The 25,440-nt window shown below is 43.5% G+C and overlaps 1 protein-coding gene across 1 annotated transcript in view; it reads left to right on the top strand.

The window, feature by feature from the left end:
- Positions 1-531: 531 nt before the first annotated feature.
- Positions 532-25,440, top strand: part of SNX30 (sorting nexin family member 30) — a 47,451-nt gene continuing 22,542 nt past the window's right edge. Inside the window, exons 1-2 of the mRNA XM_058044111.1 lie at positions 532-793; positions 22,274-22,462. Coding sequence (XP_057900094.1) covers positions 632-793; positions 22,274-22,462 — 351 coding nt within the window. The 5' untranslated portion in view covers positions 532-631. The remainder of the gene's footprint in view (positions 794-22,273; positions 22,463-25,440) is intronic.

Genomic DNA, 25,440 nt, shown 5'->3' with positions numbered 1-25,440 from the left:
CGGAGGCGGGGCCTTGTCGCTCCTAGGCTCGGTCCTGCACCGCAACAAATTTCCCTTCCAACATGAGCGTAATTTGAGGTCGGCGAACCTGGAAAAGTCGAGGAGCAGGATTGCTTTTCTGACACTTAACCCGCCGTTCGACAGCGTGCGGCGACACCGCCGCACTCCGGGGTCACCGTCGGGGCTGCTCGGTGGCGCGGTGCCTCCCCCGTCTCGGCTCGGCTTGGCCCGGCCCGGCCCACCAGGGGCTCCACCAGAGCCGCTGCCTCCCCCGGCCTGCCCGGGGCTCCACGAATCCTGATGCCTGCCCCGGGCGCCCCTCCGCCCGGCCCCGCCCCGCTGCGCTGGCTGTCCGCCGGGGGCGGTGCCTGTGTCCCCGCCGCCGCGCCGGGCCGGGCGGGCGGGGCAGCAGGTGGTGCGGATGTCGCTTTAGAAAGGGGCGGGCGGCGGCGCAGGCGGATGCTGCGCTCGCTCCTCCTCCTCCGTCGTCGCCGCAGCCGCCGCCTCCTGCGCCTCCTCGTATCGCGGCGGTGGCGGGCAGGCTCCGGCCGCGGCCCCGCAGCTTCTCGCCGAGGCGGCGCGGCCTCCGCTCCCTCCTTCCTTGCCTCGGTCGCTGCCCGGCCCCGGCGCAATGTCGGGCGGCGCGGCGAGCGTCCCTAAGCCCCTCCCGTCCTCCGGGCCCAAGTCGCTGCGGGAGATGCCGCATCCCCTGGCCACGTCCAGCAGCGAGGAGATGGGGCCGGCGCTCACCCCTAGCCCCGACCTGCTCCTGCCCCGCAGCATCGCCGACAAGGTATGTCCCGGGGGAAGGAGTTGCGGCATTTGAGGGGGCCTCTGGTGTTGAAGTAGAGCGGGGAGGACTCTGTGTGTGTGTTTCCCTGACACATCCCTTTTCCCGGCTTCGTCTCGCCGTGGGGAAATAAAGCCCTGGGCGCTGTTGACATCCATTGCAAGAGCACAGAGCAGCTCCGGGGGGAGAAGACATCGTGTCCCTTGCTGCGGGGAACCGTCTGGGACACTGGTAGTCGCGCTGTGGGTTGCGAGAGGCAGGATTTTATTTACTATGTTTCCTGTGGCTCATACTCTACAGATCGGTGTAAATTTTTCAGGCATTGCTGCAGCTCCTTTGCCGTCTCCTTCCTGTAGTTCTCACGGGGAAGGCTTTGAGCTGGCATGGTTTCCTTATCATCAGCTTGTTTGTGGTTGTCCTTTCCAGGCTGAATTCCTGCTCACTTCTTCCCAGCACTAGTACCAACACAGTGTTCTGCAGGAGTATCTGTGTTTGTTTTCCCTTCTCTAGCTCTGGCATATGTTCACAGGACATTAGCGAACTCTGTGAAGTGCCTTCCTGTTGGTAATAATTCGGTAGTGGCAGTACAGCGCTGCTGATACATTAACTACCCTTGCAAGGACTTGTATCCCTGTAGACAAGTCTTCCTGAAATTTTTAAGGTAGGATTTCCTGAGAGCAAGTACTGCAAAGGATGATGTGGGTTTAAAAGCAGTTCTGGCACAGGTGGTTTGTGCATACAAGGTTTCTCTGAGTTGGTGGTGGCAAGTTGTTCTTCTATGGCTGTTGTCCTGGGGAATATGGAGCTGCTTCTGGGTAGGCTGGATCCCTTAGGCTCCAAAAGCCTTGAGGCTGTCAGCAGTATCTAGCCCAGTACTCTCCCATACTACAGGAAAGTAAGTCAAGGTAGCCTGGCCTCTTCAGTATTTCACCATCTGCTGTGTGCAGCTGTGATGTAGGGATTCAGCACTTCTTCCTGCCCATGTAAGGAGTCCTCTTCTTGAACATTTGCCCACTGTTACTCTAGTGAGAAGGTTTACCTTCTCTTCAAGAACTTAGGCCTTCATCTAACAAATGAGTCAATTTATGACCTGCGGAGAAAAGGGTGACTAAGGCAGGGGTAGAAATTGGGGGGGGGTTTTGTCTGTGATAGATGGTTTAATGATCTAACTAGGTTGATGTCTGGCAAACCTGTAGCAATAGAAATTGGCAGCTGCATTCACAAGTCTTGCCAGCTGAGAAGCTGCTGCTGTTGGCACAGTCCATCCACATTGCTGTATAGCTGGTGAGAAGCAGTGTTATAAGGAGTATCTTTCACCCTATAATGTCTTTCCTTAGCTGTATTAAAGAACTTCTTTGCTTTGGAGTGCAAGCAAGCTTCTCTCTGCTTTACTGCTTTGAGGTTTTGAGAAGTGTATCAGTATTCCTGACAGCCTGGGAGCAGAAATAACTCTAGCTTTAGGCTTTGGTCAGCTAACTTCTCATAAGTGGGAAAGTTCTTGCCCATCTTGCCCAAGTTTTTCCATCAGCAATAGAAATGAAATCCACCTTCCTATACCCTGCATGTAGTACCATTTGGTTCTAGGCACTTGGCAGCATAGAAATACTCTAAAAGGCCAAGCAAAATTGTCTGTGGTATGTGATGTTTAGACTTGAATGCAGTTCTGTGCTTGACCTGGAAATGACACTAGGTGATGATCCTTGCAGAATAAAAGCATATCTAGTAGGAAGAGAATATGGTATTTTTTTCCTTCTAGCTGCATTAGCAGAAAAAGCCGTATGTCTTATCCTGTTGATGGAAGGAGATCAACAGCTTTGCTGTGTATAGGATATCCCTTCTTCAGCTTAATATTTCACACACTGGCAAGAAAAAAAATGTAGTAACTTCTTTCCCATCTCAGAAAAAAAGAAGAGTAAACAGGTGTTCCAGCTTTAAGGCAATGCCTGCACTGTGTATTAAGTAGTATAGAGAGGGAGTAGGGTAAGTGGAGGTAAGCAGATAAAACCATTTTTTGAGTGGTTAGTGTGTCTCAGTCTCAGAATCGTGGAATAGTCTGAGTTGGAAGGGAGCTCAAAGATGACCTAGTCTAACCTCTGTGCTGTGGACAGGGACACCTCACTACATCAGATTGCTCAGAGCTCCATCCAGTATGGCCTTGGACACTTCCAGTGTTAATCTTAAAAACCTTAATCTCCAATGATGGATTATTGTCTTTTAAGAGACTGGCTCATTAATCAACAAATAGTGCTGGGTAACTTCAATAGCTGAGTAACAAAGGGAGGTCAGCATTCAAGTCTGATATAGGCTTAAAGTTCTGCATTAGTTATTTATTGATACTTTACTAGAAGCTGTTCTAATCTTCTATCTGGTCTTTTTGGAGAATCTGGTGGAGATTGGTACTGCAGAAATTTTGGTCCATGTCTCCTGCCTCAAAGTGTCTTTGAGTCAGATTCTTTAAGAACAATATATTCAGACATGTACTAGGATATCACTTTAGGAAGAGGGCTAGTGAAAATAGGTAGCCCATCACCATGAAGTGGATAATTTGCTTTTTCTGGTTTCCTTGTGTTTCCTCTGAACAAATGCTTCCTAAAATATGCTGCAAGCTTCAATGATCTAAGTATCTAAGACTGAAATCCTCTGAGTGGAGAAAGTTCAAAAGTAGAGGGAGGTTTTCTGCCCAGAAAGTGCTTCAATTTTTATTGCCACTGATGTATAGCGTAGAAGTGGCTGAACCTCTGCCATCACTGCTTTGTATTCTTTAAAGCATGCTTTTCTTACTTACTTTTTTTTTAATCCATTGAGAAAGAACACCACTTTATCTAAACTGACTCAGAGAAACCTGGAGGACAGGAACACATGCCTCTGTGTCTCCTTTTGGATTTTGATTCAAATATGGGAATAATGTAGTATTTCAGATCCTGTGTAACTTTAATGTCTCATAAACCTTAGAACAGTGGCTAATGCTACTAGAGCAGTAGGTCATTGGAAAGGGAAGGAAAGTCTTTTGTGCTGTTTACTGAGGCCATCTAAGTAGACTAGTCTCAAGTTTTCTGAATCTTAGGAAGAGGGCTGCAGAACTTTTGTTATATGAAGTAGTGTCTTTATCCTGACTTATAATGGACAATAGTTTTAGAAACCAGGACACCTTGACTTTTGACAGTGTTTTATCTCTTAAATGAAAAGGATATTTTAGGCAAGCACTTGACTTTTACAGTCATGTTGCAGGAGACATGAAACACTTGAGTTGTAGATTCTTGTTTCTGAAGCATTGATATATGTCCTGGTTTGAGAGGGAGTGAGTTTTTTTGGGATGCTGTGGACAAACCAATAGGTGCTCAGATTTGAATATTGGCACCTGGTGTGGCCACTGGGGACATGGATATGCCTCTGAGAACACGGGGGTTAAAAGCAGAGAACTCCCAGGAAAGCTTTCTCTTGGTTCTGGTCAGGGAAAGGTTCAGAGCTCTCCCTGACCGGCTGCTGCGGCTGGGCCGAGGGGAAGCCATGCGGCCGGGTGAGGTAGGCCTGGGCCCGGAGGGTGGAAGGGTGGAGGAGCTCCAGGAGGCACCGGGCAGCCACCCCCTCCCCAGGGCAGAGAGAGAGAGCGAGAGCCGTGTCTGTGCCTGGGCCACCTTGAAATTTGATAGCAGGGCTGGCCGAGAAGGAGAAGGGGAGGGATGCAGCGAGAAGGTGCCCAGCAAGGCAGCCGTGGGAGTTCTGGACAGGCAGAGACTGAGATTTTTAACCCTTTTCTTGGATGATGGAAACCTTGCAAATGCTAATCCTCCTGGAGCTGGATGAGAAGAGAGATAGAGATGAGATAAGAGGAAATGGGCCACGAGAGAAGTTGAGAAGAATCTTAGGTGGGAGGAGATGATGGAGTGGCCTTTGGCTGCACTTTTCTTGTATAGCCATGGACAGAACCATTTTTTTCCTGTGACACAGAGACTGCATTTAGGGGGAGGCAATGGCTCGGAGCCAAGGGAGTGCGGTGATGTTATGTGAAGGAGTGCGTGAACAGAGACAACGGGTGAGGAGGGTGGTTGGTGCCCTCGATCTTCAGTGGAGAAGATCTCTGTTCTTGAGACCCCTCGGCCCCAGGGGGTGAAATCTGGGGGGGACAGGTGTCCCAAAGGTCAGACTGTGCTCCTTTTAGAACTGGACAAAGCACCCTTAAAAGGACCCTAGAAGCAGCTCTGGTCCATGTGCAGTGGTGAGAGCACTGGGCATGGAAGGAAGAGGTCACGATGGCAGATGTTCTCTGGGCAGTGCACGAGCGACATGGAAACACACGAGGTTTCAACGGTGTTTGCTGGGGAAGCCTATGGCACAAGAGGGATTCCTCTCCTCTTGATGAACTGAGAATTGATTATCTAAAGGGTGGTGATGGACTGAGAGTTGGTGACTTGGGGGATGGATGTATTGGAAATTTGGTGGGGGGAGGAGGGGTGTTTTTGGAAGCTTTTCATTCTTTCTGTGTGTTTCTTTTTACATATCGTTGTAGGTTAATAAAGTTTTCTCTTCTTTATTCTTAAGTTGGAGCCTGTCTCACTCTATTCCTGGTCACATCTCACAGCAGACACCAGGGAGAATGTATTTTCATGGGGGCACTGGCATTGTGCCAGCATCAAACCATGACAGTATATTGGCTGTGTGCTCCTGTAAAGATCTTTCTGTTCCCCTGAAATCTAATTGCTTAAAATACTGTCTTGATGCCTGAGCACCTTTGAGTGAGTGAGTGTCTTTGAGTTTATTCTCCCTTCACCCTTGCTAGCTTTCAGATAAGGAGACAGCTAAAGCTGAACCTGAGTGCTACCATGTTTCTTGTGTTGTGTGATTTTTTTCCTTTTATTTGGTTGGGGTTTTTTAACATGATGTGGGAGAAGAAACATGCAGAAGAAAACAATTTCTCAAGTTGCATAGCAGGTTAGTTGTAGAATTAGTTGTAAAACTGAAGCCTTGCTGGTTTAGCTTTTGGAACACATAAAAGCTAATTAGGATGGTTTTTAGAGTCGATACACTGCTGAGGAGGGCAAGATATGTGGAAGTGCCTGAATTTCTCTCTGCCTTCTCTTTTTTAAAAAAGAAGGAAGTTCTGCTTGTGCATGTGCTCAAGTTTGTTACTTTCAATAGCAGGTCTGTTCTGTGCACCAGGACAGATGCTTTGACAATGAGGAGAAAAGGCAGTATTAACAGGTTACTGAGTTTAGAGCAGAGGTGAGGAGTACAGTATTTTGCTCCATGAAGGCTTGGATTCAGGCCCTCTGAGGATATGCAGATTTAGTAGGCTCCTGCTAAGATTTGGAAGTGCCAGGCTGTGCAGAGTTAGAAAGGAAGTGTTCTGTATGGCTTAGTTCCGCTGCCGTCTAGCTGTGGTCCCTCTAGACTTGTATAATCTAAGAGTATCTTCCTAACATGGTGGTGTTGGCTGTTCTTGCTGTTGTCTGCCTTGAGGCTGGCAGCTGTGTGATGAGAGTCCTGATTCACATCACTGGTTTCTTGCCAAGAACTCCAAAACATTTCATATCCCACCTGTCCTAGGACTCGGGCTCCCTTGTCGTTTTTCAGGCATTTCTGAGTGCTGCTACTGTACTTGTGGCCAGCTACCTGTAACTTTCTCAACTTTTATTCTTGGAAGCTCTGCCTACCTTGTTTTTGCCTCAGTTAACTCTATACAGCTGATGGGAGCTTCAAGGCTGTTTTACAGGCAGTATATCAAGCAGATACCAGAGCTGATGTGGAATACCAGGCTTGTAGTGAATGCATACCTTGAATTTGCTAGTTCATGGAGATGGATTCTAGAACTCCTAGTGCCAACTTCTGGTTACTAACTGAAAACTATTGTTTGCATGCTCCTCTGTTTCCAAATTACCACTCTGGTGAATTCCTGGACTTCTTATTAGCACCTTATCAAATATACTCCAGTGTTTGCTGGAGTGCTGTTACATAGCGCTTACTCTGAAAGGGAGCCTGGCACTTCTCCAATTCCAAAAAATATACTGGGAGTTTGAAGCTCTACTTCCAGCCTCCTTGGTTGCTATTTTATGATTATTGCTCTTAACTTTATCCACCTACAGATGAAATCAGTTTGCAGTGTAATCTGAAAACTTAAAATAGATCTGCATGAGCTTCTACAAACTTCTTCATTCTCTGACTAGATGAGAACTTAGACTGGCACCATGTATTGTTCTTAAAGGAAGCTGGAGGTAAATTCTCAGTTTTGGGAGAGATTGAAGACTGTAGAAAGTCAAACTGAAGTTGGTGAACTTGGGAAACAGTGTCAGTATGGATGGATTGATCTCTGTTCCTATCTATGGGATGCAAAAATGACAGTCACAGGGAAGTTGAGGCTAGAAGCCACTTCTGCATATTGTCTTGTCCAACCTTTTGGCTCAGATAGGCCAGGCTGCCCAGGATGCTGTGAAGTTGTTTTTTGAACAGCTTTCTGGGCATCCTGTTCCTGCATCCTGTCACCCACAAAGTAAAATATCTTCATGTGTAAGTGAAACCTCCAGTATTTATATTTTCACTAAAAAGAGTCTGTTACTTCCTTCTGTACACGGTTCCATCAAATATTTATCCTTATTGATAAGATTGCCTGAGCATTATTATCTCCAGGCTGTTTGCCTTCTTTGCCTTGAGGCTTGTTGTTGGCTCTTGGTCAACTTTTCCAATGCTGTCAGTGGGTTTTTTTTTTCATTCCCTGTACCAAACTGCTTTTCGGTCGATCAGCCTCCAGCACACACTGCTGCATGGTTGCTCCCGGCAGGTGCGTGACTTTGCGTTTCCTCTTACCAAACTTTTTTAGGCATCCCACAGCCCATTTCTCCAGCCTGTTGTGGTCTTCGTCAATGACAGCACAGACATCTGATCAAGGATTCTATATAGTTGTGTACTCTCAGTACACCTGCTGAGGATGTACCCTGTTCCATCATTTAGGTCCTTAATGATTACAGTTGCCTTCTCGTTTAGAAATGGGAAAGGGTACTTTCATGGTATCTTGCACCATAGGTGCTCTAGTACTGTTGTGAAACTCAGTGGTCTCTATGAAACAACTACAGCCAGTTTCTTGAATTGAACTTCTTTTCAAACAAGATGAAGGATTGCTAGCAAGTTAGAACAAACACTTGAATCAGCATAACTATTTTAGTACCATTACTTTTTCAATCTCTCCTGGTAAGGCTAAACATAGCTTCTACTGTACAACAGTGTTATTACTTTGTGGTTCTTACTTCAGCTTAATGGAGGGAGGGGTGTATACTTTGAGGTTGAATTCAGTGTTGCACAGCTTTCATAATATTTTCAACAGGATTGCTTCATACATAATGAGATAGAGTATTGGAAACATATTCAGAGCATACATAGAGCAGCTTGGTTCTTCAGACAGGTTTCAGAAGGATGAGTCTTGGAGTAACTTGTCAGCCATGGTGGAAAAAGTTATGCTTGATGTTGAGAAGAAATCCTCAAACCTTAACTTACCCAAGTGCCTTAAATTTACCCAAGTAGCTGAATGTTTTCCAACTTTATTCATGGATAGAAAGGCATAACCACTTTGATAACGAATTTCTCTTTTTACCGTTGTATGGGGGCCTCCTCCTACTATCAGTGCCTCAGAAAGCATGTCCCTGTAATTAATGGTGGGAGGGGCAGAGGATAAAGAACAAAGGTTTGCCATTCACACACCTATCTGGGAGACCTCAGCTCCTAGATTTATGTGCAAATTGTTGTTCTGGTGTCTTCTAGCATAGTGGTGTATTCTTGTGGTATCTTAAACAGATGGTCTGGCTGTCACATGCTGCTCCAGCACTGAGCTGGGAGACTGCTCTCTGTAAAGTAGGTCAGGAGACAAGGCAGACAGCTCTTTTGGTGCAGTGGACTTAGTGCCACTGCAAGAAAATCTACTTGCCACACCTGAAATGCATATTTAAGATTGTAAATTGCATGTGCTTTAAGTCTGCGGAAGACTTTTTATAAGTCAATTTAAAATGTCATTTTATCTTGTGTATTTCTCAGAAATAACTTTGCTGATGGTTGTTCTCTGCTGACCATGAGCAAGATCTTACCTGTTGTAAGATATGTACTGTCTCTTTAAGTTGTGACTGAGTTGACTGCCTGAGCCTAGATTCCATGCATCTGAAATTTCCAAGATCTTGTGGCTGGGGAAAACTGCTTGCATCATTAGGATGCAATGGTGAAAAAAGGTCTGAATTACACCATGGCAGCTATAATTGTGAAGTAAAATCTGTGGAAAGTTACTCTTAATGAATTATTGAAAAACAAGAGGGAACAGTTTCTTTCCAGTTACTAAGAGCAATAACTGACTGCAAGGTAGTTACTAGCTACCAGTTGCTATCAGTTCAATTACCAGTTGAAGATGGAAAAAAAACTCTAGTAAGCTGTAATTATTTTAATGAGTTATCATTTCCATTGCCAGTCCAACTTAAATGGCCTTCAAAAAGGGCAGGAAGGGAGACACAGAGGGAACTACTGACTACTCAGCCTCACCTCAGTCCCTGGAAGGGTGATGGAACAATGAATTTTGGTAGCCATCTTTATCCAGAGAGGATGAAAAGGTGATCAGAAGTAGTCAGCATGGATTCACTAAATCATGCTTGACCTGATTGCTGGCTGTGAAGAAACAGCTACCTGTTGGATGAGCAGTGGATGTTGTCTTCAGAAAGGCTTCCAGCACTGTCTCTTAAAACCTCCTCATAGGGAAGCTCAGGGAGAGAGGACTGGATGAGTGGACAGAGAGGTGGATTGAGAGCTGGCTGAACAACAGATCTCCCAGAGTTATAATCAATGGCACATACTCTATTTGGGGGCCTGTCCCTAATGGTGTCTCCCACCAACAGTGGGCCTAGTCTTGTTTAATTTACCCATCAATGACTTGGATGAAGGGCAGAGGCCTCCTCAGCAATTTCACTGACAACACAGAGCTGGGAGCAGTGGCCGATAGCCCAGAGGGCTGTGCAGCCCTTCAGAGGGACCTCAGCAGCCTGGAGAGATGGGCACAGAGGAACCGTCTGAAATTCAGCCAAGGCAAGTGCAGGGTCCTGCAGCTGGGGAGGAACAACCCCAGGCACCAGCACAGCCTGGGGGTGACCTGCTGGGAAGCAGCTCTGTGGAGAAGGAGCTGGGGGTCCTGGTGGACAACAAGCGCTCCATGAGGCAGCAGTGCCCTGGTGGCCAGGAAGGCCGGTGACATCCTGGGCTGCATCATGAAGAGCAGTGCCAGCAGGCTGAGGCAGGTGACCCTGCCCCTCTACTCAGCCCTGGAGAGGCCTCACCTGGAATGCTGTGTCCAGCTCTGGGCTCCTCAGTACAAGGAAGGCATGGAACTCTTCCAGCAGGTCTAGCAGAGGGCATCAAAGCAGATTAAGGGAATGGAGCATCTCTTAGTGAGGAAAGGCTGATGGACTTGGGGCTTTTCTTGAGAAGAGAAGAGGCCGCTGAGAGAATCTCATCAATGCTGATGAGTATCTGAAGGGAGGGTGTCAAGAGGATAGACCAGGCCCCTCCCAGTGGTGCCAAGCCATGCGACAAAGACCAGTGAAGCAGACACATGCACGAGAAGTTCCAGCTGAATATGAGGAAGAGCTTTACTGCATAAGAGGTGGAACATTGAACAGGCTGCTCATATAGATGTATTCTCACTAGAGATATCCAAGAACTGTTGGGGTGCAATGATGTGCAACATGCTCTGGGTTAATGCTGCTTGAGCAGGGAGGCTGGGCCAGATGACCCAATGTGATTCCTTCCAGCCTTACCTATTCTGTGATTCTGTGTTTTGACAGGTGAATTTATGGGACAAATTCTACTTTATAAGTTGGGTAGGTCAAGGGATGGAAAGAGATGTCATCTTCATCTAGAGGTGATGTTACAATACCAAAACTGTTGATTCTCCGCCAGATTTTCACTTAAATCAAGAGGTATTTATTAGAGTAAGCACTTAAGTGATGCTGGTTAGTGGAACTAGGTGAAATGGTTCTGAAAACTGAGACAATAATCCAAAGTTCATACAACAGGCAAGGAAAGAGTTTAGCCAAGAGCTGTGATCGGTGTGGTCCAGAAAGCATAAATCTTGTTAGAGAGCATTATTGTCTTAGAGCCACATTCAGAGCTTCTACACTGTGACTTCTGTGAAGCAATACACAACAGGTGACATGGTACTTTGGAAGTGAAAGTGGTGGTGTCTATAACCCGTAAAGATGAGTTTCTCCTTTGTTGTCTTAGGTATCTTGGTTGAGGACAAGCATTGCACAAACGTATGGGAGCAAAGACATGGGAAAAATGTGTAGTACTCTGGTTTGCAGGAAAATGTAGAGAATGTAAAATGTAAACTTGCTTTTAGATCATGCCTCAAATTACAGAGACCTGTGAGAATGACAACCTCACTTCCTGTCTCGGAGTGATCAAATAGTATTACTAGCGCAGTGATCTGTAGTGTTATTAGTAATGGGAGGCTTACAGCACTGAAGGACATACTTTTGTCGTGGTTATCAATCTGTGCTTTGACTTCATGCTGAGTTTAAGTCTGAAAAAGCTCCCCTACCTTAAAGTTTCTCTTTTCTCACTTTTCCAGTAAGCTTGAATGATTCTGTGTGTTCCTTGAAAAGGGATCCTTTGCCGACAGGTGTTGCTCAGGGGCTGGGAAGCCTCCTCCCCATCACTGGTGCAGATGGTGTTAGCAGCAGGTGCTTTGAGCTAACTGTGGTGAAAGCAGCGGCATCTGGTAATGATAGACTACCCAGATGATAGAAGCTCATGATTTTCTGGGTGGAACCTTTGCTTTAGCTTTTTAGATGCCAGAATAACGCAAATTGAGTGAAATTTTTGAATACTGACAAGATGAAATTGTGGGTTTTGGATTGTTGCCCAGAAAATCTGTGGACATCTTTAATCAATGCCCTTTATTATTGCAAGTGATCATCCTGACCTCTTCACAATTTGTATGATGACTCCCAGTGTGCTGACTAGCCTGCTTCTGGAGCAGTAGACTTCACTTGAAGCCATGTGTGCCTCTTATGTGCCTTTGTGGCTGTGATAAGCCTAGACTATTAACTAAAAGGTGTTTCTCTAGATGGATTAGTCTGTAGATCTCAAGTTATTGTGGTTTGAGCTGGCTCAATGCCAGGCACCCACGAAAGCTGTTTGCTCACCATCTCCTGCCGTAGCTGGGCTGTGGAGAGAAAGAAAATTAATGAAGGGTTCATGAATTGAGATAAGGACCGGGAGAAAACACTTCAAGGGAAAACCAGGCTCAACTTAAGTTACAAAGTGAATTTATGACTATAACAGAATCAGAGGAGGATAATCAGAAGTAAAATAAGCCCGTAAACACCTTTTTCCCCCTAGCCCCTCCCTCTTCCCCACCGACAGCACAGGGAGACAGGGCATGGGGGTTTTGGTCAGTTCATCACCGAGATTTTCTTCAACTTCTCTGGGAGAGGAGTCCTACCCCTGTCAGCCGTGGGGTCCCTCCTATGGGGGACAGTTCTCCATGAACTTCTCCAGCATGGGTCTGCTCTCACAGACAGCAGCCACACTGCGCCTGCTGCAGCATGAACTCCCCCCTTGGGCAGACTCCTCCCAAAACTGCTGCAGCATGGCTCACTTTCCATGGGGTGAAGTCCTCCAAGGACAGGCTGCTCCAGCCCGGAACAAGGGTCCTCTCCACCAGTTCTCCTGCTGGATCACAGCCTCTCCAGACATCCACCTGCTCTGGCATGGGCACCTCCCCCACGGGCTGTGGGGGGATCTCTGCATCCCCCATGGATCCCCACATGCTGCAGGGGCACAACTGTTTCACCATGGTCTCACCATGGCCTGCAAGAGGAATCTTGGCACCTCCTCCCCCTCCTTCTGACCTTGGTGTCTCCATGTTGTTTCCTTCACGTGTTCTCACCTCCTTCTCTTCTCTGACTAGAAGCAAAAGCCTGTGATTTTGTTTTGGTTTTCTTCTTAAATATGTTGTCAGAGAGGTGTTACCAACTTCTCTAGTTTTGGCCAGGGGCATGTCCATCTTCAGAGCCATCAGGGTTCGGCTCTGCTGGACACTGTGGAAGCTTCCAGCAACTTCTCACAGAAACCACCTCTGTGGCTCCCCGGCTACCAGAAACCAGACTGTGCAAAACCAATACCAAAGTCTATCAGTCTCTATAGATATTGATTTTCTTATTGTGAGGAAATATTTTGTGATTACTTTTCCTCAGTTTTTCTCCTCAAAGGAGCAACTAAAGTGGTCATGCTGTGTGGATTTTGGTTAGAGTTTGTTTGGTTTGGTTAGGTTAGGGTTGTTTGGTTAGGTTGCTGTGTTTGGTTTGGTTAGGATTGTGGTGTTTTTTTTTTTTTTTCCTTTCAACAGATAAGCACTTTGTTTATTTTATCCCTTTGAGAGCAAATGCCTTTCTACTGGAAAATGTCTTGTATATCAGCAAATGTGATAGAGGGATATCGCTTAAATTGCACCTGCATAAACTAACTCTGAGAGCTTCTCCAAGAGTACACTCCTCCAGGTCTTCCACGGCATGAGATGTAAACATGAATTCTCCCCTCTAAGTATCTTTGCCTCTGGCCTCTGTTACTTGCACAGTGATACCTTGTCAGTCTGACCTGCTCTCACAAAATGTTCACTGGTCTGTGTCAGGAAAACTATTGCAAGTCATCTGAAACAGAGAGCATGAGGGAACCCCTATTGTAGTGTATACATATTCTTTCTTGTTTAAATGAAGTGATCACCAGGATACTACAGTGCTTTCCAGCCCTCTTATCTTTTTCTCTCTTCTTCTCTGTTTCTCCTCAGTCCTTTGCATCTGTTCACAATGAAAAAACCCAGCATATTACTGTTTGCTCTCAAAAGCCAAATGAACAGTTTGGTGACACTGAGTAGCTAGATAACAGATGTAACTAAACCTGCTTGTAGAGAGTGGAGGGAAAACCCCAACTTCTGCATGATATGTCTGCAGAGCTTTAACACAAAACTGTATACATCTAGGAGAAGGCAGTTTACTTTGGACAAGCTTAATAAACTGTTCCATCTGTAATCAGATATAAATCTAGTTTCTTGGACTGGGAATGATTCCTAATCATATGCAGGATTCAAGTTTTCCAGCTCATGGTTTGAAATCCTGGCTGCTGCTTTGCTATTTAGAAGGTCAGCGCTCAGCTTCTGAAAATGATGCTTCAAACATAGCACAGGGTTCCTTACCCTTCTTTGTTGACAAGGTGCTCTTTAGCATGTTGAAATGGTTTGTGGTGTTTTTGTGCACACAACTGCAGAATCCCACGTAACAAATAATATTACTGGAACAAAAACCTTTCCTACAGACATGGAGCTTAACAGAGCTAGAGGTCATAAATTCCATTATTTTCTGAATGTTTCTAAGGACATGTAGCTTCTCCCATTTGTGGAGGCCTTTGAGCTCTGAAGATAGACTTGAATTGGTGCCTGTTGCCTACTACTGAAAACCATAGAAGGACAAAAAAAACCTCTAGCTCTTTTAAAGGAGCATCCAAATTCTGCCCAAATCTTAAACTCTCTTGCTTTCCATCAGGTCATAAGCACTTTTATACTACTTTCTGCAGCTTAAACACAACTGAACTAATCATGCTGCACAGTTGCCAGACTGGCAGTTTGCTCAGGAAGACAGATTCAGCCTTCTGCAAGGACTCAGGTGCTCTAAAAACAGATGTAAAAGTTAGCCTTGTATCTGAAACTTCTTATTTTCAGCTCTTGTGGATGAGCTACCTCTTGATATTTGCCACTCTAAGGAAGCTATGGTAATCCTGCAGTTATTCCTTGCACTTTATTTCCTGTCCAAAGGATTTTGGGAGTGTGCATGTCAGCTTCATGGCAGTTAGTAAGTTCAAAACGTGTATTATACCTTTACATTTTGCCTTATTAATGTCTGCTGCAAATAATAACCCATTTCATCTTCCAGATGCCTGTCCTCCAAAGGCATTTGGCCTTTCATGCACAAAGCAGCACAGTAACATGGCTTATTACTAGTATTGAAAATCTTGTCTTAACTGTTGTAAACTGTTGTAAAACATCTATGAGATTCCACTCACATTCCTGATTTTGAGTCTAACCTGAACCATATTTAGGTTTAGATGGGATTTGCACAGTCCCCTTCTATACTACAGAAAGCAACCTGCTTTTTATGGACTGTGAGAAGACAGACTTATAGCCACACTGACTGTATGAGCAGATAGTCTGATGTGGTACTTGACACTTTCTTCTGACACTTTATTTTGCCCTGGTGCGCAGGAATGCTGAAACTAAGCTGTATTATAGCTGTGTCCCTAAAGACTTTAGCAACAGAGGTAGGAGATAGCTTATTGCTGTTCCTGCAAATGCTGTTTGCCAGAATGTTTCTGTGCCCACATTCTTGTTCTGTTTAGCTTAACTGGGATGACTTATTAGAAAACAAACTACAAAGTAAAATAATCCATCCTATGAAATTTGGCTGTTAACCTCAGAAACAAGGTGTGAATCCCATGACCTACATTAGAAGGCTTGGAAAATGCTTGTGTCAACCATCTGGTGCCTCTGTGAAGCTTGTTTCAGTGTTTCTCTGTTCAGCTGAAATGGAAAGAAGCACTATTCCAAGTATGATACCTGTATAAGCAAGAATGATCCCAGGCCTTAAGCAGTGCCAAACTGCAGGCCATCATGATTAGCTGTTGCATCTTAAATTCCTTTTTTTTTCCAGGGATGCTGAGGAGTGTGTCTCTAGCCAAATCTGATCTACAGAGCAGAAATAGTAGTTCAAATGATGAACACCAGAGCAAAGTCACCAGACTCATGGCTTGGCAGCATGTTGTACTTGGACACTGGTTTAAAATATTCTGAGAGCAAATTGGTCTAGTCTTTATCTAGTGGATTTTTGGCTAGATGAGCAAAACACCAGTTGTATTGCTGAAACTTTAGAGATGAAGCGTGGCCCTGTTAAATTGGGTATTTTCTGCCTGACCCTGCAGAGCCCACAGACTCGGTTCATAATACCCTTCACAGCTCAAAAGTTTAAATTCCGCTTGGGTCCTCAGCAACCTATTGTTCCTCCTCTACTGACACATTTTAAGAGCAAGAGGGATTCCTTTTGATTTGTTCTTACTCTCTGTTCCTCCTAAAATGGCCTCAACCTTACAGTCTGATTTTAGATGATTATTATAATGGAAACCACTGACCTCTTTGGAAAGTATCATCTTGTTCCTTGTGAGTACATCCACATAAACTGTACCATCCCTTCCATTACTGGAGAAGGATATCAGGAGCTGGCACATGTGACAATTTACCCTTTTCCAGGACGGTAGGTCTAGAGTAGAAATTTATTATTTATTATTGTTTGACAGTTCTTCAGCTTTTGTCAAACAACTTAGCACTGTCTTATTTGTGGATCAGTGTAGGAACATGGTTCTTCTTGAAAATGAACAGGGTTTTTGGCATTTAACTGTGGGGATTTTTTTTTAAACCCAGTTGAGTATGACTGCCTTGTTCTTTCCATCCCTTCTGTGTCCACAGCAATCTCTCTCTCTGCACTCTGTGTGCCCACTTTGGTGCCGTAAATTACTGTTCAAAAGCAAGTGCAAGAGGCTGGGACATGTACTGCCTCAGACATGTGAAGAAACAGAAGTGACTTCTAAAAAACAAAATCTGATCTTCCTGCCTGATAGAGAAGGAAATTGAACATATGTAAAGGGGAAGTAAATGCATTTTCTTCTGTTGTTCTGTATCTAGCTGGTATTGAATAATAGTATTGTGTAGACTGAAATTTCACTAAACAGGTGGGTCTTCTGATAGAATACTGTACATGGATGAGCTAATCTAGGTGTACTGGAAGATGCAGAAGTGCTTTTTCTTTCTATATGGAGTTGACCTATACAAAAAATACCTGCATTCAAAACTTGCTGGGATAAGACAAGGAGTGTTATGAATAGATGTGTGAAAGCCAAGTTCATGTAAGCTTTTAGAGTGCCCTCAGGAATGTTTGTGTCTAAACCACTTCGGTTTTCCAGTCACTGGCTGCCATTCCCCTATGACTTACTGTCATGTACTGAAGGTATGGAGATAAGAGTGTTCCAAAACCCAGCTATAATTGTGTGGAATTGTTGTCTGCTTAACATGGCTCTGTCATTGTGTCTCTGTGAAATGAATGGCAAAAAGCAATGGAACACCTTGAAACAGAAGGAGAAAGTCTGCAGCACTCTGAATTTTGGAAGCAAAGCAATGGGGTTCTAGGAGCAGTATAGGCCTGGCTCTCAGGTCTCTAAGTTATGCAGGGGAATTTAGGGTTAAGTGCACCTCTAAACAGCAACATTTCTAAATGTCTCTTAGTGTCACACAATACTTGTTAAATGGGAGCAGTGTGCCCACAGCATCACATGGGTTCAGGGTGACTCTTTGCAGAGGTGAGTTTATTCGTGCTTGAAGACCTGGCTGAGCCACATCTTCTGCTTCTTCATGGACTGCTGCTTTGACAGCAAAGCTGTCTGGTTAAGCTGTACACTTGCTCAGGCAGGATAGGTGAAAACTAGCATTCAGTTTCTGTAAACTGTAGTATTAACTGTACAACTGTAGTTGCTTGTAACTCAGCAGAAGACTCCATGGTCTTCACAATAAAACAATACCTATGGAAATTTAGGCCCTTAAGGTTGAATCCTGGATGTTTTCTCTGGCAGACTGCTCCCTGGGGGGAGGCTGCCATCCAGAAGACTGAATACCAAGCTCCTGAAGTTTCTGCTTCGTGTGGATCCAAACTGCTCTGTAAACGGAGTTGTGGAAAATCTCCTGGGAGAAGATGTCAACAGTTGGAAACTTCCCAACTAATTTTGAATCTCACATACAGACTTCTAGTATAGAAAATTCAGTTGAATTTTATGTTTGGATGAAGTGAACTTCTTGATAGATTTAATATCTGTTTCTGGGCTGGCTGACTAGTCAAGGTGTTTGGAGAGCATGATTTAGCAGAGTAATGTGAAGCAGCTTTACCAGATGGCAGCCTGCATAGTTGCCAGGCTGCATTTCCAGCACAGGCAGTTCAGTCCTACTTGCCTGGTACTGTAGGATACCAAACATGCTGCTAAAATCACCTGACTTCTGTAGCCATAAATTCAAGTGTCTTGAGGAATTCTGGGAACTTCCTAGGAATGCATGAAAAGCCTGCTCTTGTGGTTGTTTCACAGCTGTATGCAAGAACCAGTAGCTCATGAACCTGAAAGTCTGAATATCATACTGTATCTACTATAGGTTGTGATCCAGGCCTTGCTACACCTTGACCTGACCTACTTCAACAGATGACAAAGCTGTTTAGACTGTCCTGAGGAAGTGGGGAACAGAGACTAAGGATCTTTACTCTTTACTTTGAAAAAAACTTTGAAACTTCGGGAAAGTCTTTGTGGATGCTCACTAAGAAGTGAAGAAGGTCTTGGCAAAACATGTTCTCCAAGCCACCTTGCCTGGCTAACCAGGAGCAGCCTCCCCTCCTCTCTGCTGTGGGACTGCTCAGCTTTAAGGCAGACTGAGTACTGTGAGTAACAGGTACTTTGACAAAAGGCTTTGAAAGCAGTAGGTGCCTGCTGTGACCTGGACTGTGCTGGTCTCTTAGAATACTACCTCAGAGAGTTACTTAAAACATGGGTGGGCAGCTGCTTGGTGCCCTAAAGGTGAAGCTGATGCATGAGCCACTGGCACTGAAGTCAGACACAGCTTGCTAGCTTGTTTATATAAAATGGATAATACTAGCTAGTATTTCAGATGCTTGTGGGTATGATAGTTCTACCAACAGGCAGAAACACAGGTGGCTGCATATCTCCTTTCCTACTCGGCTCTGCAGGACATACTCCTCTTCCTGTGGTAAAAGCAGACTAACACAAATGCTGTGGTCTTGTTTCCTGAATATCAAAAAAAGAAAAAAATTAAATCACCCAAGTCTCATGGAAGAAAGGCTGGCAAATTAACATGACATGGAGATGCTCTAATGGTGGGATTACAGCCTGAGGTATCTTGCTGTCATACTTCAAAGCCTGTATCTTTCTAGCAATAGCATAAGACTTCAGCAAAACTGATCCTGCGTACTGTTAAATGAGGATTCAGCAGCTGTATGTGTTGTTTCTAGTGCACTTATCTAGGAGGTTGCACCCTTTCAGGAGGAGAAATAGTTAGCTTCTAACTTGGCTTTCATCTACTGAAAAGTAGCCAAGTAGCAGGGTATGATGCCAGCTGTCTTTTCCAGGGGAGGATCCTGCAGATGAGGCAGTACAGCACAGTAACACATCATCTCTCCTTTCCTCCCCACCACAGCTAGCAGCTCTCCTGATTTGAGCCACTGCTGGTACAGAAGCTTTGCTTGATGTAGGTCTGGAGTGTTTTCATCCAATATAGAGCTATCACAGCCTTTAACACCCCAGACATTCCACAGGACCCATGACTGCATGAATACACTCAAGTGAAATGAAGTGAATTCAAACCTTCACAGACTTCTGTGCTGCTGAAAATGTGCAAGACATACTCGTATGTTATTGTAACTTCCCAAGAGAATTAGTGAGGAAAGTGCTATCTTCATACTAACTGGCTAGCAGCTAACTGACTGCAAGCTCCATCTTTGGTTCTTTTTCTAGATTCTCATATTTTAAGCAGATTCCATCACATGCTTTTAGCTCTCTTTTGGAAAAGTTTTGGAAAAAACTTTGGAAAAGTTTTATTACAAGCTTTTGAGATCTCCTGTGGAATCAGGCTTAAGCTGTTTTTGCAAGTTAATTGTCCTATTGAAAGCTTAGAATATGACTGGCTGTAGTTCTGGTGCAAGTTGTACGTTAATGCTCAATGCACATGGGCAATGGTGAGCTGTCTTTTGCTTTGGAAACAGAAACAAATTTGTCTTCTTGTGGTATGAAGGTATGAAGCTACTGTGGTATCCCAAGGTTTGCTTTGCTTTTTACTCTGCTCAGCCAAATTCTCTTGTCTAGATGAACTGCAGATTTTCTGAATCCATCTCCTGTTGTTAACCTTATCCTATCTACAGCTTATTCTGTTTGTGTAATTTCAACGGAACTTCTTATCTACTGAGTTACTGTGCCATTGCTTCCTCCTGTTGTACATGTTCCTCCTATGCTGAATCTGAGCGAGGTGCTTGTGTAGTTTGAAGTGTCTCCCTCATGTCTGAGCTGGCAAGCTGTGCCTTGCTCCTCCTGCTCTTTTGCCTTCCTGAGAGCATTTGGGTGCCTGACTTCCTGTCTTGCTCACCTTGCCAGTTAAATGTGAAACCATCTATTTGTTGGCAGCTGCTTCTGTACATTAGCTGAGGGAACATATCTAACCTCAGTTAGAACACAATAGTTTAGATTACCCCTTTCCCAAAATGTCTAGGCTAAACAATTATTTTCTCTACTTCTTAAGGCAGCCCTCAAGGTGAAGACCAATGCTGCCACAGTTCTGCAGTTTTGCAACATGGCTCTTCATGAAATCCCAGTACACCCATGATGATGGACAATGACTGGTAGAAACTTAGCTGTGATTTTAGCCATTATCAAAAGCTGACCTTTTTAAGTAACTTTACCTCAAAACTCTTGCCTGTGATTCTGTACCTTTGGCTAAAGGAGCATTGATGAACAGAAGGGGTGTCATTGACATGTGATTGCTTTGCTAAGATGTTATGTTTTGTCTGGCCACTTGAAGTTGTGTGAAGTTGGATCTTGGAAGTAATTGTGTAACTAAAACACTTCTAGTTAATGTGGTGCTTAGCTGTAGTGATGTTTCTCTGTTTAGCAAGAAGGGAAATCATTCTGTGGATAAATCTATTCCTGTGCTACTATTAAAAAGATGCAAACAAAAAACTGTTCTGTCTTCTCTGAAAAGAAGAGCCATTGATCCTTAGGACTTCCTCTGTACAACTTGTCACACACTGACAGCTCCCTCTTCTATAAAACCAGAGCAAAAAACGTGTTAAGTTGCTGTGATATTTATGCAAGTGCAATGTGAGAAACGCCAACAATTTGTTTTTAAAATATGAAAAGTTTAATAGTAATAAAATGGTTATAAAAATAGTATACACTTAGAGTAATAATACAATTAGAGTAATAATAATTTGGACAATTTGAATTAGTACAATATGAGACAATAGAAACAAAGAGTTACGGACGTCTGGGTACCTTTCTCTGGGCAGCATGAGCCTGAAAAAGGACACCCGTTAGGGTTAACAGAGGATTAACCCTTAAAAGCAATAGCTTGCATATTCATACACTTCATACATGATGCATAAATTACATTCAAACAAAGGATTCTGTCTGGTCATCATCAACTTCTTCCTTGGAATCCTAACAGCGCCTTCAAGGTGGGAGGAAGTTTGTTTCTTCTGGTAAGAGGGCAATAAATTCTTTTTCTCTGAAAGATTTAGGTGTCTGGTGGCTGCTTTCTCACTGCAAGTTCTTTCTTTAAAAAAAAGTATCCTACATAGCATAGTTTCTATTTTAACATTTTTTTTATAACCTAAAACTATATTTTACACAGTACTTAAGAGAATTAATACAGCATTACTTTCTAACACAACACATATACTTTCTAACACCACAACATTACTTTCTAACACCACACATATAATATTCATTTTAATATTTGAGAAAAGCCAATCACAAAAGACGCATTTTTCACATGCAATAACAGCTGTTATGAAGTAGTTGGTTTGTATTGAAGTGTGAGATTTGAAGGTGTGTGGATGTACCAAGCTGGCTAGAAAGTTGTTTTGCTGTATTTTTCTTCCTAAAATAGCAACTTGCTGGATCTTTTGGCCTCTCTCTTCTCTAGGTGCTGGATGACACTCTTAGGCTGGGGAGAATGGGAATGAGGGCCTCTCCAAGGAAAAAGTAGAGTTTTCATTTGCTTTAGGATCCCAAAAAGGAGGTGTGCCTAGACTCCTGTGCGGGAGAGTATGATCTGTGACTGTTGCGTGCTGCAGTGATGGCAGTTCAGACTCTGGCTGCTGTCAACATGTGTGGAGGTTAATACACTGGATGGGAGGCCTCTGATGGAAGTTTTGCTCCTTCCTCCACCATAGGAGTCTGCAGAGGCGAAAGCTAACTGCATTCCAGACAACTGAACTGTTGCCATTTCGCCTGAAACCTGTCTTGTAAGGTCTCTTGATTTGCCTAGCTGTTTTGTTTTCAGTCTAGGTTGGCTCAGTCTCACCAGGAAGTGTTGGTTCAGCAATGCTGTCCTTCCTTAGGAATTGAAAGCAGGTTGTGCTGTACTTAGGGAACGTATATTGGTAATATGCTTTATCCTCTGCTTAATGCTTGAAGACTTTAGTATGTTGCCCAGGAGTCCTGGAAAAGGGTGGTCCTTGGAGATGCTGAAACAAACAACCCTTATAATGTATCAGAGAAGCTTGTCTATGGTGTCTTTGAAAATACTATGTTTTACCTTGAATCTGTTAAGCTTATTAAAAACTTCCTTTTTTTTTTTTTTTTTTCTCTCCAATACAGGATCTCAGCCTGCCCAATGGCACACCTGTGGACACTTCTAGCCCAGCCTCCTCCTCATCTCTCCTCAACAGACTGCAGTTGGATGATGACTTGGATGTGGAAACTAGAGACCTCTTTGTTACTGTTGATGATCCCAAAAAACACGTGTGCACAATGGAGACATATATTACATACAGGGTTACAACAAAGGTACAAAGCAATATTTTCTTTTCTAGTACTTCTTTCTTTGTGGAATAACTGGAGGTCATGCTGGATATTCACATTTTGCGCTGTTTTCCTATCTTAAGGACAAGAACTTAGTGTCTTTTGGTACCTTGTGAACGTGTTGAAGATGTGACTTTTCTTAGCAGAACTTACTTCAGTGTCTGAAATTGTGGAAAAAGCTTTTAACATGTCAACATAGGTTTATTTTTTTTTTTGTCTCTGATTCCTAAATAGAACTGTTTGTAAACTTGCAAGGCCAGTTTCTTTCATTAACTTCACAGTTTGTTCATTTAAGTAATCTGACACTCACTTGGTTTGAGTTCCCTTAAGGTGAATGTGCCTTGTTACTCGTTCACTGTTAATCATCTCATTTTTTGTGTCTATCCTTTTCTGAAATGCTTTAAGCTTGTTGCTGGAAGTGTTTTCTACATTTCGTCTGTTATCCACTAAAATCATAGTCTTGATCCTCAGCTGTAAACTAGCTTTCATGCAGTTGCTGGTTCAGATAACTCTACAGCTGATTATAAAATGAAGTAGCCTGAAAATGCTGCTGCCAACCAAAAGTGGCTGGAGATTATTTCAGCACCTGTTGTAGTTCAGTCATGAATGTAATATATATATTTATATGAAAAGTGATCTGAAAAGTCCACTACATTTATAGCTGAAATATTGATTCCTCTTAACTAACTCATTCTTATTATAATGAGCTCCTAGGTGATGTTGACATCTGCTTTGGTCACTTGTAGTTACCAAGGCAAAAGGTGTTCAGTAACATTACTGGTAGTATACTTGATATATTTGTCCAGAAAGATTAACATTCCTCCAGCCCACTTAGATGGCAGTATGTACTGGAGCAAATATTTTCTATGGAGATGAGGAACCTTTACAGGCCACAGATAATTTTTTTCCAAATGTCCTCTTCAAAGTTTCACTTTCAGACTGCACAGGAGAAAATGGAGTTTCTCTAAGATAGTAACTATCTCTTCCTGCACATTTAATACAGTTCTGTCATTCATTTTTACTCTTAACAGTCTTAATCTTGCAGGAAACATTGTATCTTTTTTTACTTGGAACAGTTTAGCCTTCAACTATTACTTCATCAGAAGGAATAGGAACCACAAAAAAAAAAATGCATCTTTCCACAGAGAAATGGCTAAAATTGGCTAATGTTGTTTCTCTCTGAAATGAAGATTCAAATTATTCTGCCAATATAAGATATTTCTATATAGTGGCACCCTGATAATGTTCCTGTGCTTGGAAATCCTAATGTTCAAGGGTTCCTTTTCTTTTTAAAGCAGAACTCTGAAACATGGCCAAGGTCTTTACCATATTTAGATCAGAAGTATTACCAAACCATGTCTCTTTTCTTATTTAAAAAATAATTCTATACTTCTGATTTTGATGTCTACCTGCCTGTCTATTAATACTTGTTTTATTTTGGGTCTCATTGTAGCACATGAATCTGCTATATCATACCATTGCAATGCAGTTATGAAACTGAGTAAGTTGTTGTTCTGAATCACCATGAAATCCTCATCTCTTTAGTTTTATTATTTGTGGAAACTTGTGGTTAATCTCTTGGGTCAGAACCTCTAAGACTATCTAGGACTATCATTGTTCAAGATTCAACAGTATTAATGGTGTAACCCATTCTTGCCCTACAAACAAGGTGTGTTTGGTGACAAGCTAATTGCCAATTAGCCATTGTATCTGCAAGCAGTGATTAAACATGGCAAAAAATCTGCACAAGAATAATTCATGGAGTGAGATGAGGAGCCTTCGCAACACCTCCCTTATAGCCTTGCAGGAAAGAAGTCTGAGGCCTCTCTGGTGACTCTGAATTAGGAGGCAGGGACGGCTGGGTTTTTTTTCTTCTGTACTGGAGAATGCTTCTGGAACCTCAAAGGTTTGGATAAACATAGGTCATAGAATGAGTTATTCTGAAGGCTGAAAAGCAGCATCAGCAGGGGAATTACTAATGCTGTAATGTGTGGTTGTGACAGGATACCACTGTAGGGAAAAGCGTAGACTGATCACAGTCTTATTTGTGTTGTGTGGGTTTTTTTTTCTCTTTGTTTTTACAGATCCTTCATTCTAATAGAAAAAAAAAAAATCTTGCAGTATGCCCCGTGCTTTTCATCTTCTCATACCTTTGTCAGCAGGTGGTGGTGACTGAGGAAGGGTCAAAACATTGGCTTGCAAAGGAAGACTTAGCAGTTTACCTGATCCTGCTTGTGTACCTGTTTTTACAGCTCCCTAGTAAGAGCCAGGTAGCATTCCCTAGCCTGTCTTGTGGATGAACACATTTAAAGAATGTAATGGTAATCCTTCAGCTAACAAGAAGGCAATTCAGGACTGACTTCCTTGATTCTCTCATATCCTGTGTTCATCTTGCTAATGCAGTTACTAATGCAAGTTAGTAAGCAGTTTCCTTACACAGGGGGGCTAGTGAAACTGTAAAGGTAGGTAGAAGTTGTGGTGGAACTTAATGGGTCATGACTGTGATGATTGAAGTGTCTTTGTGTCCTTCAGATAGATGGAGGTGCATTTTAGGGAGATTTTACCAAAGAGAGTCCTTTTTTAGGAAGAAAGGGGAAAGTAAAGCTTGACCATATGTTATGCAGTCATCTCTCCTGAGAAAACATAAATAAGTGTACTTGTAACTTCATTTTCATTGTACTTTCTAGGATGGCAAGGCCTTCTTCTGTGCCTTTTCCCATGGAGGTCTGAACAGCTGAGTGCCATTGCTCAGAGTCATGCATTTGCTCTGCAGGCTTGAAGGGAGAGTCTTTGAAACCAATCAGTACTAGCCATTGGATCAAGTGGAGGTCTTGTTTTCACTTTCCTGTCCTTCTCATGCTTCCATGACATTACTTGGAACACATGAAACAGCTTTAGTCCCTAGAGAGGAGCAGGTAAAAGTGATATGAAGTCTTTTTCAAATAGGCTAAACTGTTTGAGGC

Source organism: Melospiza georgiana, chromosome Z, assembly GCF_028018845.1.
Source record: "Melospiza georgiana isolate bMelGeo1 chromosome Z, bMelGeo1.pri, whole genome shotgun sequence".
NCBI classification, from domain to species: domain Eukaryota; kingdom Metazoa; phylum Chordata; class Aves; order Passeriformes; family Passerellidae; genus Melospiza; species Melospiza georgiana.
This window is presented reverse-complemented; position numbering and strand designations above follow the sequence as displayed.